We start from the raw sequence: 12,182 nt of genomic DNA on the forward strand, positions 1-12,182 counted from the left end.
ATGGTAAATTTATACAATTTCACGAAAAACTCTTATTGATTGCACATTTTTTCATCAGACGTCTTGCAGAGAATAAATTGACTAATTAATCCAGATCTCTGTCACATGTAGCTGCCACAGAAGCAAACTAGCAGTGCTCTTTTTCGGATACCTTTGTGGCTTGTCAACTTAAAGCTCTGTGCTTTTCACCAGTGGCATTTTAAAAACTAAAACAGTGGAAATAAAACAGTCATTTCTCTCTGTCTCTCACACAGACACACACACACATGCACACGTATATCCCTTTATATGATTTCAGGTAAATTATTTATTGCCCATCTAGTCTGTAGATTTAAAAAGAAAACAGCATAATTTCTCCTTGACATATTTTCATTCGAACAACGTCTCTTTCATTTTTTTGACACAGAGTGCTGGTTTGTCAATGATGTCTGACAAAATGACCCTAGAAACCATGGCAACAGACTATAGCTTTTGCTCAGAAGTGATTATTTGCTGAAGGTTGCTCACAGCTATAATCGTTTTTGATCCAGGAGAGCAAATTTTGGTCACTTTCGCCATTTTTCCTGAGCAGTGGCATGCAAATGTGGTGAGCAGGATTAACAGTGGTCTCACGGGGTACGTCTGCCCCCAAAAATGACTTTTCGGACCCTGTGCAGTGATACGGTGCGACGTAAAACAGTTTTTCAGATCTGTCAGTAGCATAAACATGAATTTGGTCCTTCTTACTCTTACATAGAAAACGTGTACTAAAATGATCCTAAAAAACACATACAAAGTTATTTTGTCTTAGAAAATAAAAAAAGGAAAAAAATAGTAACAGTCTTTTTTGATGTCAATTGGCACCCGCGGCTGGTAATTCATCGCTGCCTGGGGCGTTTGTAAACCAAATCCATACTGGTCTTGTGCTTTTCAGGGTTTGCCCGAGGGCTAAACAGGAGAAGGGCTATTTGAAACGGTAGAGTCTTGAAAAGTGTCGTCTGGCTACGTAACCGTATCCAAGGTTCATCTTGCCCCGTTGCACGCTCCCATATTCTCGCTCCCTGCTTTTATATAGATATATGAATGTGTATATATATATATTTTTTTTTCAGATACAATCAGATACAATTCGATTCTAACCTACAACTGCATTTTTAATACATTAATTACATGTAATATCAAATTAACACGGTGGTGTTGAAATTACATTGGGATGCCAAATCTTGAATTATCACTTAAATGATATCCTCTGGTTACACCGTGACCCTTTCTTCTTCTTCTTCTTTTTCTTTTTCTTTTTTAGAAAGACTAATATGTTGCATATGAAATATAGATTAACCCTAGAACATTGCTGGACAGATTTTTTTTGACCCTATGTATATATGTACCAAAACAATTGAAACTGTAATCAGGTTGGTTTTCCCTCGGAGGTAGGTGAATATACTCTAGTCATGGAAGTCCTTGGTTGTGATCAACCGTGATTACTCTTTTATTCTCTCTCTGAACGTTGACCTTTGATAATTCGGGGTGAAGCAGGGGGAGGGCGGTTAGATGTAGGCCTCGTCATTGGCTGGAGTGGGGTTTTCAGGTTGCTGTTCTGGCCCGTTCTCTTGAGTCCGAACCACCGTCATGGGCTGAGTCATTATCCGAAGGCGCTGCGAAAGGGAAGGAAAATCATCAGCTGCCATTCCAGCTCAGACAAACTATTCTTGCTGAGCAAAGAAAGTATAAAAGCATGAAAGCACAAATCACGGCCCTTGATTGGTACAATTAGGAAATCAAGATGCAATCGAAACCAAATCCAAACTTTTGCGTCCCTGCTGGGAACCTGTGATTCAAGTCTGTCAGGGATTATTACAAGCTACATCCACGCTAGTCACGCTGAATTGGGATTGGGGCTCTTTGTTCCTAATTACTAGTCTCAGAAACATGATTCAGTGATAGAGAGGTACGCTTCGTGCGGCGAAAAATACTCCTGTGAAAAAAACTCCTGTCTAATTCGTTCAAATCAGTCCAAGTCACTGATTGCATGCTCAAATGGCAAGAACGGAAGACTAATTGATGCAATTAGAATGAATCCAATGGCCACGAAATAGGAACAGTGCATGCTTCACCCCATGCTGAAACATCTGCATTAATAATGCACACAATCTAAATCAATTACTCTGTCGTCAGTGGAGATACTTTCATGTTCCCTGACAGATGCACCTGAGGCTATGAGGAAAATGCAAGAGTTACCTCTTTATATGAGCCCTTCAGGGTGAGGAACATGTAGCCCATGTATCCTGGGATAAGAACCATGGACGACAGGGCCATGCACCAGCCTATACCTTGCCCCCAATTTGGGAACACGTAATTCTTCATTTTAAGCGGGACCATCTGAAAGGCGCTGAAGAGGAACACACCCTACGACAGAAGGAACAAATAGTCAGCCTGTGTTTCCACCTTAGGAATGCTTCAAGTACATAAAGACACCATAAAACCACCTACCCCCACAATCAGAGGGGTGAATGCGACCCAGCACAGCTTCCACCAAATGCAGGGCTTGTATCCAATCATCTCCTCAATATTGCCGTAGAATTTATTGACACCTGCGGTAGGCACAGAATAAAAATCACGGGGAGGGTCATACGCTACTGCAAAACAATGCACGAGCGGTTCGCCGAGGATTATTGCCGAGTGGAGGCCTGCTATATGTGCGCCCCTTCATAAATGCAAATAGAGAATCATGCAGTAGTTTGCATAATCAAGCCTGCCATGCACAACAATTAAAATTCAACAGGTTCATATTCATTCAGATCAACTGAGTGTAGAAATGAGTCTGACAGCGAGATTAGCATGAATTATAAAGATCTTTGATAATAATTAGCATGCGTTATGCGTTATGTCTGGATGTGAAGAATAAAAAGCGAATGAATTAATACCTACAAAATCTATAAGCGAAGCATCAGCTTTCTTTTTCACCTCATTGATTTCACTAATTCACTTTAAATGATCATGTGGTGTGAAACAAAATTTTGCATGTATTAATTTAATTAATATGAGGTCATAAATACAGCATGCAATTTATTTTTTAAATATTTTGTTTGAAATGCATGCTAAATGTCACGCCACAGGACACTGCAGGCAACATCGACTTCTCAGCAATTTAATATCTGCTTGGAAAAGGAAATTTACCGAATTATTAGACGAAGTTGCATATTTACCATAGAACCAGGATATGGAGATGCATTCAAAGAACACCAGGAACAGCAGACACATTCCACTGGCAGAATAGTAGTCAAACAGTTTGAACACATAGAGGCCACCCTGTCGAGAAAAGGATTGCCATGATTAGCGAGAGATGTGGTTCATTTACATTGGTTTCGAAAACCAGCTCTTTCATCTCGTTAGCTGTGTTTGGGTTTAAAGGCATGGTAGCAGCAATGAGCATTAGCGAAACTAGCTTTCTCTTCCCTGCTGTGAGTCACAAGATTGGCCTGAAAAGTATGTTGTATTTGGGTTAGGATTATATATAATTGCATATCCAATGGTTCAAATGGTTGTGAGCATCTCCGTGATTTGCTATATTACCACAAGCACTTGTGCTCTTTATTAAGGTCAAGATGAAATGATGTTTTACTTCTGTGATGTGAAATATTTCTAAGTTAAACTGCTTCCGCGGAAAGGAAAACAAATCAAATACAAATGAATTGGATCATGAAAAGGGTCAAGTGACTGTAAGATGCACTGATGAATGGTGTGGAATGACACCATATACACGGTCTCACCCAAGACACACCCAAAACATCTCATGCCATCATTTTCCTGTGCGTAATCTAGTCGATTTACTTTTATTTTTATTTATTTACTGCATTATCTGTTAAGTAATAGTTGGAATTCATTTTTTTTCTCCTGCAGTGTCCAAGTCTTCTCTAGCTTTTATATAACAGTGTGAGGTTATATAGTGGTTGAACACTCCATAGTCATTACATATCCCAGCAAAAACACTCAAACGTTTCTGTCCTCTGAGGTGAGTCTACAAGAGCTCGTATTCCACTCTTTGTATGTATCTTTACCATATATTCCATTACATACAGAGCTTTAGAATAAAATCGTGATCAGCCTCCATCTCTTTTCATGGGGTGATGTGAAATCCATAGAAAGGTGAGGAGTATGTGTGCATTTACCTGTGTGATGTTTGACAGGCCAATCAAATAAGACACGAGGCAGACAACAGCGATAAAGATCTCTCGTCTTCCTCGTAGCAAGCGGGGGAACTCGTCAACGAGAGCAGTGATGAATCCCTCCACCGTTATCCCAGCTCGTATTCCACTCTTTGTATGTATCTTTACCATATATTCCATTACATACAGAGCTTTAGAATAAAATCGTGATCAGCCTCCATCTCTTTTCATGGGGTGATGTGAAATCCATAGAAAGGTGAGGAGTATGTGTGCATTTACCTGTGTGATGTTTGACAGGCCAATCAAATAAGACACGAGGCAGACAACAGCGATAAAGATCTCTCGTCTTCCTCGTAGCAAGCGGGGGAACTCGTCAACGAGAGCAGTGATGAATCCCTCCACCGTACAGAACTACACAGCATAAAAAAAGCATTTATTTCGAAAGATATACAGTATATGATAATTAAAAGACAAACACTAAAAGGATATCTAAATGGACTGGTTGTATTCAAGTCAGAAATACTGGCTGAATTTGGAATAGCATGCCACTGTATATGCTATTCTGAATTCAGCCGTATATTTAATACCTGGATCGACATACTATTACTACACAAATATGGATGCCTGAAGACACACGCATGCATGTTTGAAACATGCTCTTTACCTGACTGTCAATGCCAAGCATAAGCAACATGGAGAAAAACAGGATTGCCCAGAGCGGTGAGATGGGCAGCTGTGTGACCGCCTCTGGGTAGGCTAAGAATGCCAGCCCTGGCCCTGAGATCAAAACAGGTTTACTTAGCTTTAGAATATCTGTATTATGGCATAGACACAAATAAATGTAATATGTTATTTGAACAATAAAGCTCTAATGTCTAATTTCAGTGTTGGTCACTTTTATGCATAGCACAGATTGTAAACCTCAAATCAAATATTATTTGATTTTTGTTTTATTTACTTACAACTTATGTTATCTGAGATTTGTAATATTAGCAACCCTGTTACCAAAAACCCTAAAATAAGCAAGATGCATTTTTTTAATAATTACTGTGGTAGCAGCTTTGATGGTTGATGTAGCCACCTCTCTATGTCATACATTTAAGAGATTGCACAAAGTATAGTAGTAGGTCTTCATCCAGTGATCAGACTGAAATCCATCATAATTACCTGATGCAGCCACGTCTGCTATGGGCCGCTGTGTGATGTGGGCCATGAAACCTACGATAGAGAAAATGACGAATCCAGCGAACATACTGGTGAAGGAATTGATGCAGCAGACGATGATAGAATCTCTGAGAAGCAGACGAGAGCATGTAATTGTTTAGTGATCCATCATTATTTATCCTATTATCTACTCTATGTGATGTATTGAGAGTGACGAGGAAGCATTTTTTTGTAGGCAAAAACGCTTGGCTGTTTTGAAATACAAAATTTTCACGCATGTGACTGATTAACGATGCATATTAAGGGTAACATTTGAACGCCCTTTAATAAATCTTACAGTTGCTGCATACTTGTAAACATTATTGTTGAAAGGGTTGTAGCTCCCAAGGGCGATCAGAGAGCCCAGGCCCAGACCGTAAGAGAAGAAGATCTGAGTGGCTGCATCAAGCCACACCTACGAGAAAAGACGAGACATGGTAGAAATTCACCAAATTATACGCCTGCAAACACATCTATTACCGTATGATAATTACAAAGCGCTCTACCTCTGATTCTTTCAGCTTGCTGAACTCAGGCGTGATATAGAACAAAATGCCCTCTTTCGCTCCAGGCAGCGTCACTCCACGGATGAACAGAATAAACAGCATGAAGTATGGGTATGTTGCTGAGAAATATACCACCTGAAAGACATATCAACAGCCTTAAGAAATGCTTTGATATTATGCGACACTGCGCCGTGATTCTGTCTGAAAAACAACAATTGGGAAGCTCTGTGAAAGTATGACAGACTTTCATTATTTAGGAGATTCTGATCCCAAAGCCTTGATTTCGAATATTCAGAGCTTTATTGAATTTCTGAATTTGTTAAAAACAAATAGCATGGCCGAATGTCATATTGTGACGTGCAAGGACATTCTTACCTTTCCAGTCCAGCCTACACCCTTCCAGATACAAAAATAGACCAGAACCCAGGCAATGGCCAGTGTTATTGCTAGTGGCAGTCTTATCTCTCCTGGCTTATCCAAACCCTCAGTCAGTTGATGCATGTTACGTCTGAGTGAGAAAGGGGAACAAACATTATTAGAGAACGTAGATGTAGAATTTACGTAGAATATTATTAGAGAACGTAGAATATCTGTCAGCTCATGTAACTCATGTAAACAGTTTGAAATAGAGCCTGTCTAATTGCCGATGCAAAGCATTCAGCTAGGGTTGCTTGCCAAAAATAGCACAATAGCTGCATTTTTGTGAAACAACAGTGGTTCTTTTACACAGCCGAGGACAAAAGGAATGTGTTTGTATGTTGCTAGAATACGAAATTCCAGAGTGTTTCGAAAAAAGAAACAAAAAAAACAGTCTGCCCTTACTCCCAGAACTCCTGGACGGCGCTTGTCATATTGACGGTGTTTGCCATGCTGTAGTTGGAGAAACATTTGTCTGTATTCCAAGGGTTGTCACAAGATTTCCAGGGGAGCTCCTGAAACAGGACATTTCAAACAGGACAATACCTGAGACAGTGCTTCAAGAATCTAGGCAACAGTCACTGGTATTTTAGCAATTTCACATTTGACACCTAAAGTGGAAAACGTGTACTTACTGTGGTGAATGAGTTATACAGGTAGTAAATTGCCCAAGCGATTATGACTATGTAGTAAATGTTAAGCCAGAAGGACAGGACTGCTGCTGCCAGCCCAACACCTACGGAGACATGTGCGCTAAAATAACTCAATCTTTCAGATCATTTTTTTGGCAAGGACACAGTACGACTGCGCTATAATGCAGTGACACCATAATTTACACGCTTCTAAAAAAGAGCATGGAGTAATTCATCTGAGGGTTATTTGTGGTTCTTGATTACCTTTGAACATAGGGGCCAGTTTCCACACTCCAAGACCCCCAATGGACGTGTACTGACCGAGGGAAGTTTCCAGAAGGAACAACGGGACCCCAGCAAATATGAGGGTCAAAAAGTAAGGAATCAAGAACGCCCCTATACAGACAGAAGAGTAACATGATGAGACATATTCAAATATGTATCCGATTTTAAAATCCACGCTTCCAGTGCGCTTCCAATGATTGCGCACTTCGCGCGTATCCTGGACAAAAAGCGTAGCCTAGTTTGTAGCTTATTCAATCTGCAGAGTGATTTTCGTTCATTACGAAATCGTATTTATTTATTTATTAATGTATTTATCCTTTTATTAAGAGGGGGAAATGCATGGTAAAAACAACCGGGATGTTTCTTTACCTCCTCCGTTTTTTCCACATAGATAGGGAAATCTCCAGACATTGCCAAGTCCAATGGCATAGCCAACACAAGACAGAAGAAAGTCAAATTTTCCCTGCCATGTTTCTCTGTCGGGAAGTTCCCTTTTCGTCTGAACTTTCACCACCAGAGTTTTTGGTTTGTCATTGGCGGTGGGCGCTTCGTTCAGCTCTGTTAAAACGTGTCCATCGGATGCTTTCGTGCCGTTCGTGGCCATGTCTCTGGGTTTGGTCCTGGCAGTCGGACGGGAGAGTTCAGCACCGGTCCACGTAGACAGCAGCTTCGCGGTTCGGGTAACCAACGACTAGAGTCAAAAAACGCCAAAGAAGCTTGACACTGACCTGGAAACCATTGAGACAAAGCGAGTTTAGATATACACATTATTTCACCTGTGCTTGATGTTCGTCAAATGCATTCGATGTCAATTCATCAACACAATAATAACGTAATAAAAAAGATTAAATTAAACAAGATACAAATATCCAATAAAATAAAATACTAATTGGCGCACGTGTGATGGGCATAAAAAGCTCAGGCAAAACGCGTCTGTCCACATTTCTTTATTTTAAATAACTGAACGAACCGATTTTGTACATTTCTGTTATCTAAAACTTTAAGGGTGACTGTGGTTTATTGCAGAATAGTTTGCTGAATGGCAAAGCATTTGCATTTCTTACTCTATTTAAATTATTCAACGGGTGAAGTTTAGATAATTTTCTCTCGGATCCTAATCATAGATCTCATTTTGGTTATGTCAGACAGTTCGAATAAGCTCGTCAGGTTATTATTTGTCGTTTACATCCAGGTAAAATCAGCAAAGGTCCGAGCGCTCGAAGCCTTTGCGCGCGCCGTCAGTGAGAAATGCGGGGTCAAAAAGTCGCGCAAAACTGCCAACACGCAGATTATTACGGAAGCTTTTTAGCAGGATAAATGAATGCTTGACGAGTGCGAGACTAACATATCGATAAAAACGCAAAATAAATAAATCCCACTAGCATGCACAATAGTGTTGTAGACTGTTGAGTCTGATAAGCGAGCACAAACATCGCGTTTGACTGAAGTCCAGCGTTAAAACAGTTCGTTTTAGATGTTTAACTTTCAAACAACTATGCAGGAGCCTTTTCCATGCATATTAAAACTACGAAGACAAACGCATTCTTGTTTTATATCAGTCAAATGTGATCTACTTACACTGGAACAGTTTTCCTGCCAGTTTGGTTGTGGCGGGGCGTATCCGTTGGTTCCTCTCCAAATCAGACACTTGGAATTTTACTTTTCCAAACCCGTGCAAAATGTTTCCATGAAGTCAAGTGAAGCAAACAGCTATCCTGAGGGGTAAGGTGAAGGAGGGTCTGGTTGCCTGGTGCTGTCCAATTCTGTGGTGCTGAAGGACAGGGGGAAAGAGCCAGAGACACGAGCAGCTCCGTCTACCATGAGCGTCCAGAGATGTTAAGAAGCACAGACCGTCACTCTCAATGTCAGCTCAAAGTCGACCCTCCCCGAACACAACATCTCCACCACTGAGATCCCAGACACTGGGCACATTCTCTTCTCAGCGCTTTTTATATGCTTTGTATATGACTTCTTCTTGTTTTTTTTTTTTCAATTGGTCTTTGCGTGACACAGCTCATGTGTTTTATCAGATGACTGACACTGCCCCACTCACTGCAATTACTTTTTGCTAATCATTTATTCATTCATCTATTTTATTTGTAATCTATTTTATTTTAATAAGTCTGTGAATGTGGAATTGCAGACCAAAGTACACCAAAATACAAGTAGGTGTAGCTTGCAGTATGTTGTAGGATGTTGCAATTTTAAAGCACAGTCTCTTGTTATTAAATGAATTTGCTGGATAAAATAACTTTGTGCTTGTCACATCCGGCTGATATATTGGCCAGGCTGGTTCGTTTTTAGATCATCAGCATTGACCAATGCATAGACATGATTTTTTTGTTTTGAATGGTTTGTTTTTAATTTAATTTTTAATTGTTTGTTTTAAATTTTTGTTTTTAAAAGAGTTACTATGGTGTAAAATAAGTTTTAGCAAAGTTGGCAGAAATCTCAGCACATTTGCTTTCATTTAATTATGAGATACTGACATTCTATCAGTCACTGGACACTCTGCTATCTACATATCAGAATGACTGAATAAATAAATAAATAAATACAACAAAATGACATCAGTAGCATTTATATAACACATCCATTTTCTATTATTCTTTATTTTGTTTTTAATTTTTTGCATGTGTGTGAGAGATCATGTGTTTTATCAGATGACTGTCACTCTCACTTGTATTACTTTTTGCAAATCATTTATCTATTTTAATTGTGGAACAATGTGTGTTTGTGTGTGTGTGTGTGTGTGTGTGTGTGTGTGTGCATGCTTCTGTGTGTGATTTAATTATGCACACCAGCAATAAGTATTTATAAGCATGTGAATATATCAGAGTATTTTTGCGCACACAACATCTCTGACCTGGAATTACTTCTCTTTATACATTTTCATATTTCAAAACTAGATAGAACTATGCTAAAACAATGCACAACAGCAAATGTGTTTTGGGTTGACAAAGGCCTGAACTAATTTACTCTTCGAAAAACAGCGGTTTCCAAAGTGTCAGATTGGGATGACGATGCCAGTCATTTTCTGGATTCTGGTAAACAGTGATAAGGAAGTCAGTCAATAAGTAGAGTCTGGGGGTGGGAGATAAATTGAAAACTGGTCTTATAATCTTCTTAGCCGACTGTCTCCCGAAATAAAATACCCTTGCAGGGAAACCTAAAGGAACGCTCTGCACAGAAGTTAGCTCCTATACAACGATAATTTAGTAGTCTGTAATTAGATGTTAAAGCGTTCACAGATCAAGAAGTCTTCAGACACGATGATAATCATTGATTACGGATGACAATGAAAATAGGCAGAACTGCAACAGGAGCTGTCATCTCCAGCACTACTGATGTTCACGTCATCCATCATTGATGCTTCATAGTGTATGAAATGAAATCAGAATGCTGGCAGTAAGAAACATCTGTCTAGGGCTTCTGACTTTATAGTCTGCTTGAAAAATAAATTACATTATCAAGGTACATTGTACTGACTTTTCCAGCTGTATATATTTCACCAACATGTTTGATCCTTGAGAACTATAAGACTACAGCCTGATTATGTAGAAAGGAAGATAACTGTAGAAATAAACTATAATTATAGAGTTTTAAACATCAATTTTATTCTGTGAAATATGGAAGTCCACACTACAGCTATAACGATAATGACACAAAAGAACAATGTCACTTTCAGAGTGATCTTGAATGATCAGAATAATTGACCAGTACCAAGGTCATGGGTTCGATTCGATTCAAGTCACTTTAGGAGAATGCATCTGCCAAATGTGTAAATATAAAAAAAAACAACAACTGACAACCAGCCTTCATGTTCAGGAAGATTGTTTGAAAACAATCATTATTTTTGTAGTTCTGTTTGGTAATGCAACACAGAAATCCGATTGATTAATTAATAATTAGCCAAAACTGTAACTTCATGTCATGTAGAGGCGTTTATATCTCTGGGTTTGATCCCGGTCCTTAGCGAGAGAGTCACAGCAGCTTCATAGTTCAATGAGCTAAAGATTAGAGTCAGATAATGAAGCTTGACACTGACCTAGGGTGCATTTCCCCAAAACATTGTAAGCCTACGAAGGTGGTTGAGATCATTTGTGCCATTGGTTACAATGCTTTTAGGAAACACAGCCCCGGACAAGAATGAGATCAAATAGACATGCACATTGTTTTATGAACCTGGTGCTTTGTCAAATACATTTTGTGTCAATATTTATACAAATTATTAAATAATAATAATAAAGTCAAGATAAACCATTCAGACAGGTTGGAACAAAACACGCCAGTCTATTCAGGTCACAAAACTATTAACATTGGTACTTAATAAATGATCAAAATTATGCTAATTCATGAATTCAATTTCCTACATACCATAGGGGCCAATCCAAATGAGATGGGGAAAAAAATTACATTTAATTCATGAATAACATTAAACATGTGAACTGTTCACCAGTTATTTCTAGTAGAATGCCATATCAATGCAATAAGCATGCAGCAGTGCTGTTGCAGAAACCGGTGGTGTCTTTGAGAGGCATCAAAGATCAAACTTCTGCGTTTCTTACTCAACTGCAGCATTGTGGAGGGTTGAAAAGCCCGAGATGGTGGCAGATGGTGAGCCAATGAGGGGTGAACTAACCTACTAATGATACAAAATGAAATTTTGCATTTAGAACCCATCTGCTTTATTCACCCTCTGGGGATGGAGAGCTCACACATAGCCACACATGTGTGGACCTGTAGTGAGAATCAGAGAGTCTGGCAATTGTTGGTGGCACACATGGTTACTCAACTGTGCAATGAATCTCATAACAGCAAAGGGTGGCAGTAATTTCCACCGTCTGGACCAGGACATTTATCCCTCTACATTGTGGACCAATTCATTCTAAATCGGTGAATGCTTCATGCTTTCTACTGTATACAGTTAGGTTCAGAAATTAGCCCCCTGTAATTATGCTATCTGTTATCTAATGCTTGATCTGTTTATGGGT

General features: G+C 39.3%; 1 protein-coding gene across 1 annotated transcript; it reads right to left on the bottom strand.

Moving 5' to 3' along the window:
* Window positions 1–911: 911 nt before the first annotated feature.
* LOC107697564 (sodium- and chloride-dependent GABA transporter 1-like) lies at window positions 912–9,128 on the bottom strand. The gene is made up of 15 exons (XM_016498362.1): window positions 8,767–9,128; window positions 7,558–7,916; window positions 7,168–7,299; window positions 6,907–7,007; window positions 6,677–6,786; window positions 6,230–6,362; window positions 5,855–5,989; window positions 5,660–5,763; window positions 5,313–5,437; window positions 4,810–4,922; window positions 4,425–4,556; window positions 3,186–3,288; window positions 2,470–2,570; window positions 2,218–2,385; window positions 912–1,634 (listed from the first exon to the last, which is right to left on the bottom strand). Exons 2-15 carry the CDS (start codon window positions 7,790–7,792, stop codon window positions 1,527–1,529), a joined length of 1,800 nt encoding a protein of 599 aa, XP_016353848.1. The 5' UTR covers window positions 7,793–7,916; window positions 8,767–9,128; the 3' UTR covers window positions 912–1,526.
* Window positions 9,129–12,182: the final 3,054 nt, after the last annotated feature.

The sequence above is a fragment of the Sinocyclocheilus anshuiensis genome, unplaced genomic scaffold (genome assembly GCF_001515605.1).
Source record: "Sinocyclocheilus anshuiensis isolate Anshui unplaced genomic scaffold, SAMN03320099.WGS_v1.1 scaffold1320, whole genome shotgun sequence".
Classification (NCBI taxonomy): Eukaryota; Metazoa; Chordata; class Actinopteri; order Cypriniformes; family Cyprinidae; genus Sinocyclocheilus; species Sinocyclocheilus anshuiensis.

Excerpts from the sequence above, each read along its gene's own strand:
- LOC107697564 (XM_016498362.1), bottom strand. The coding sequence starts at position 7,792 with ATGGCCACGAACGGCACGAAAGCATCCGATGGACACGTTTTAACAGAG. Across the intron at positions 4,923-5,312 it reads AGCAGACGTGGCTGCATCAG|GGCCAGGGCTGGCATTCTTA; the intron begins GTAATTATGATG and ends TTTTGATCTCAG. Across the intron at positions 3,289-4,424 it reads GCCTGTCAAACATCACACAG|GGTGGCCTCTATGTGTTCAA; the intron begins GTAAATGCACAC and ends TTTTCTCGACAG.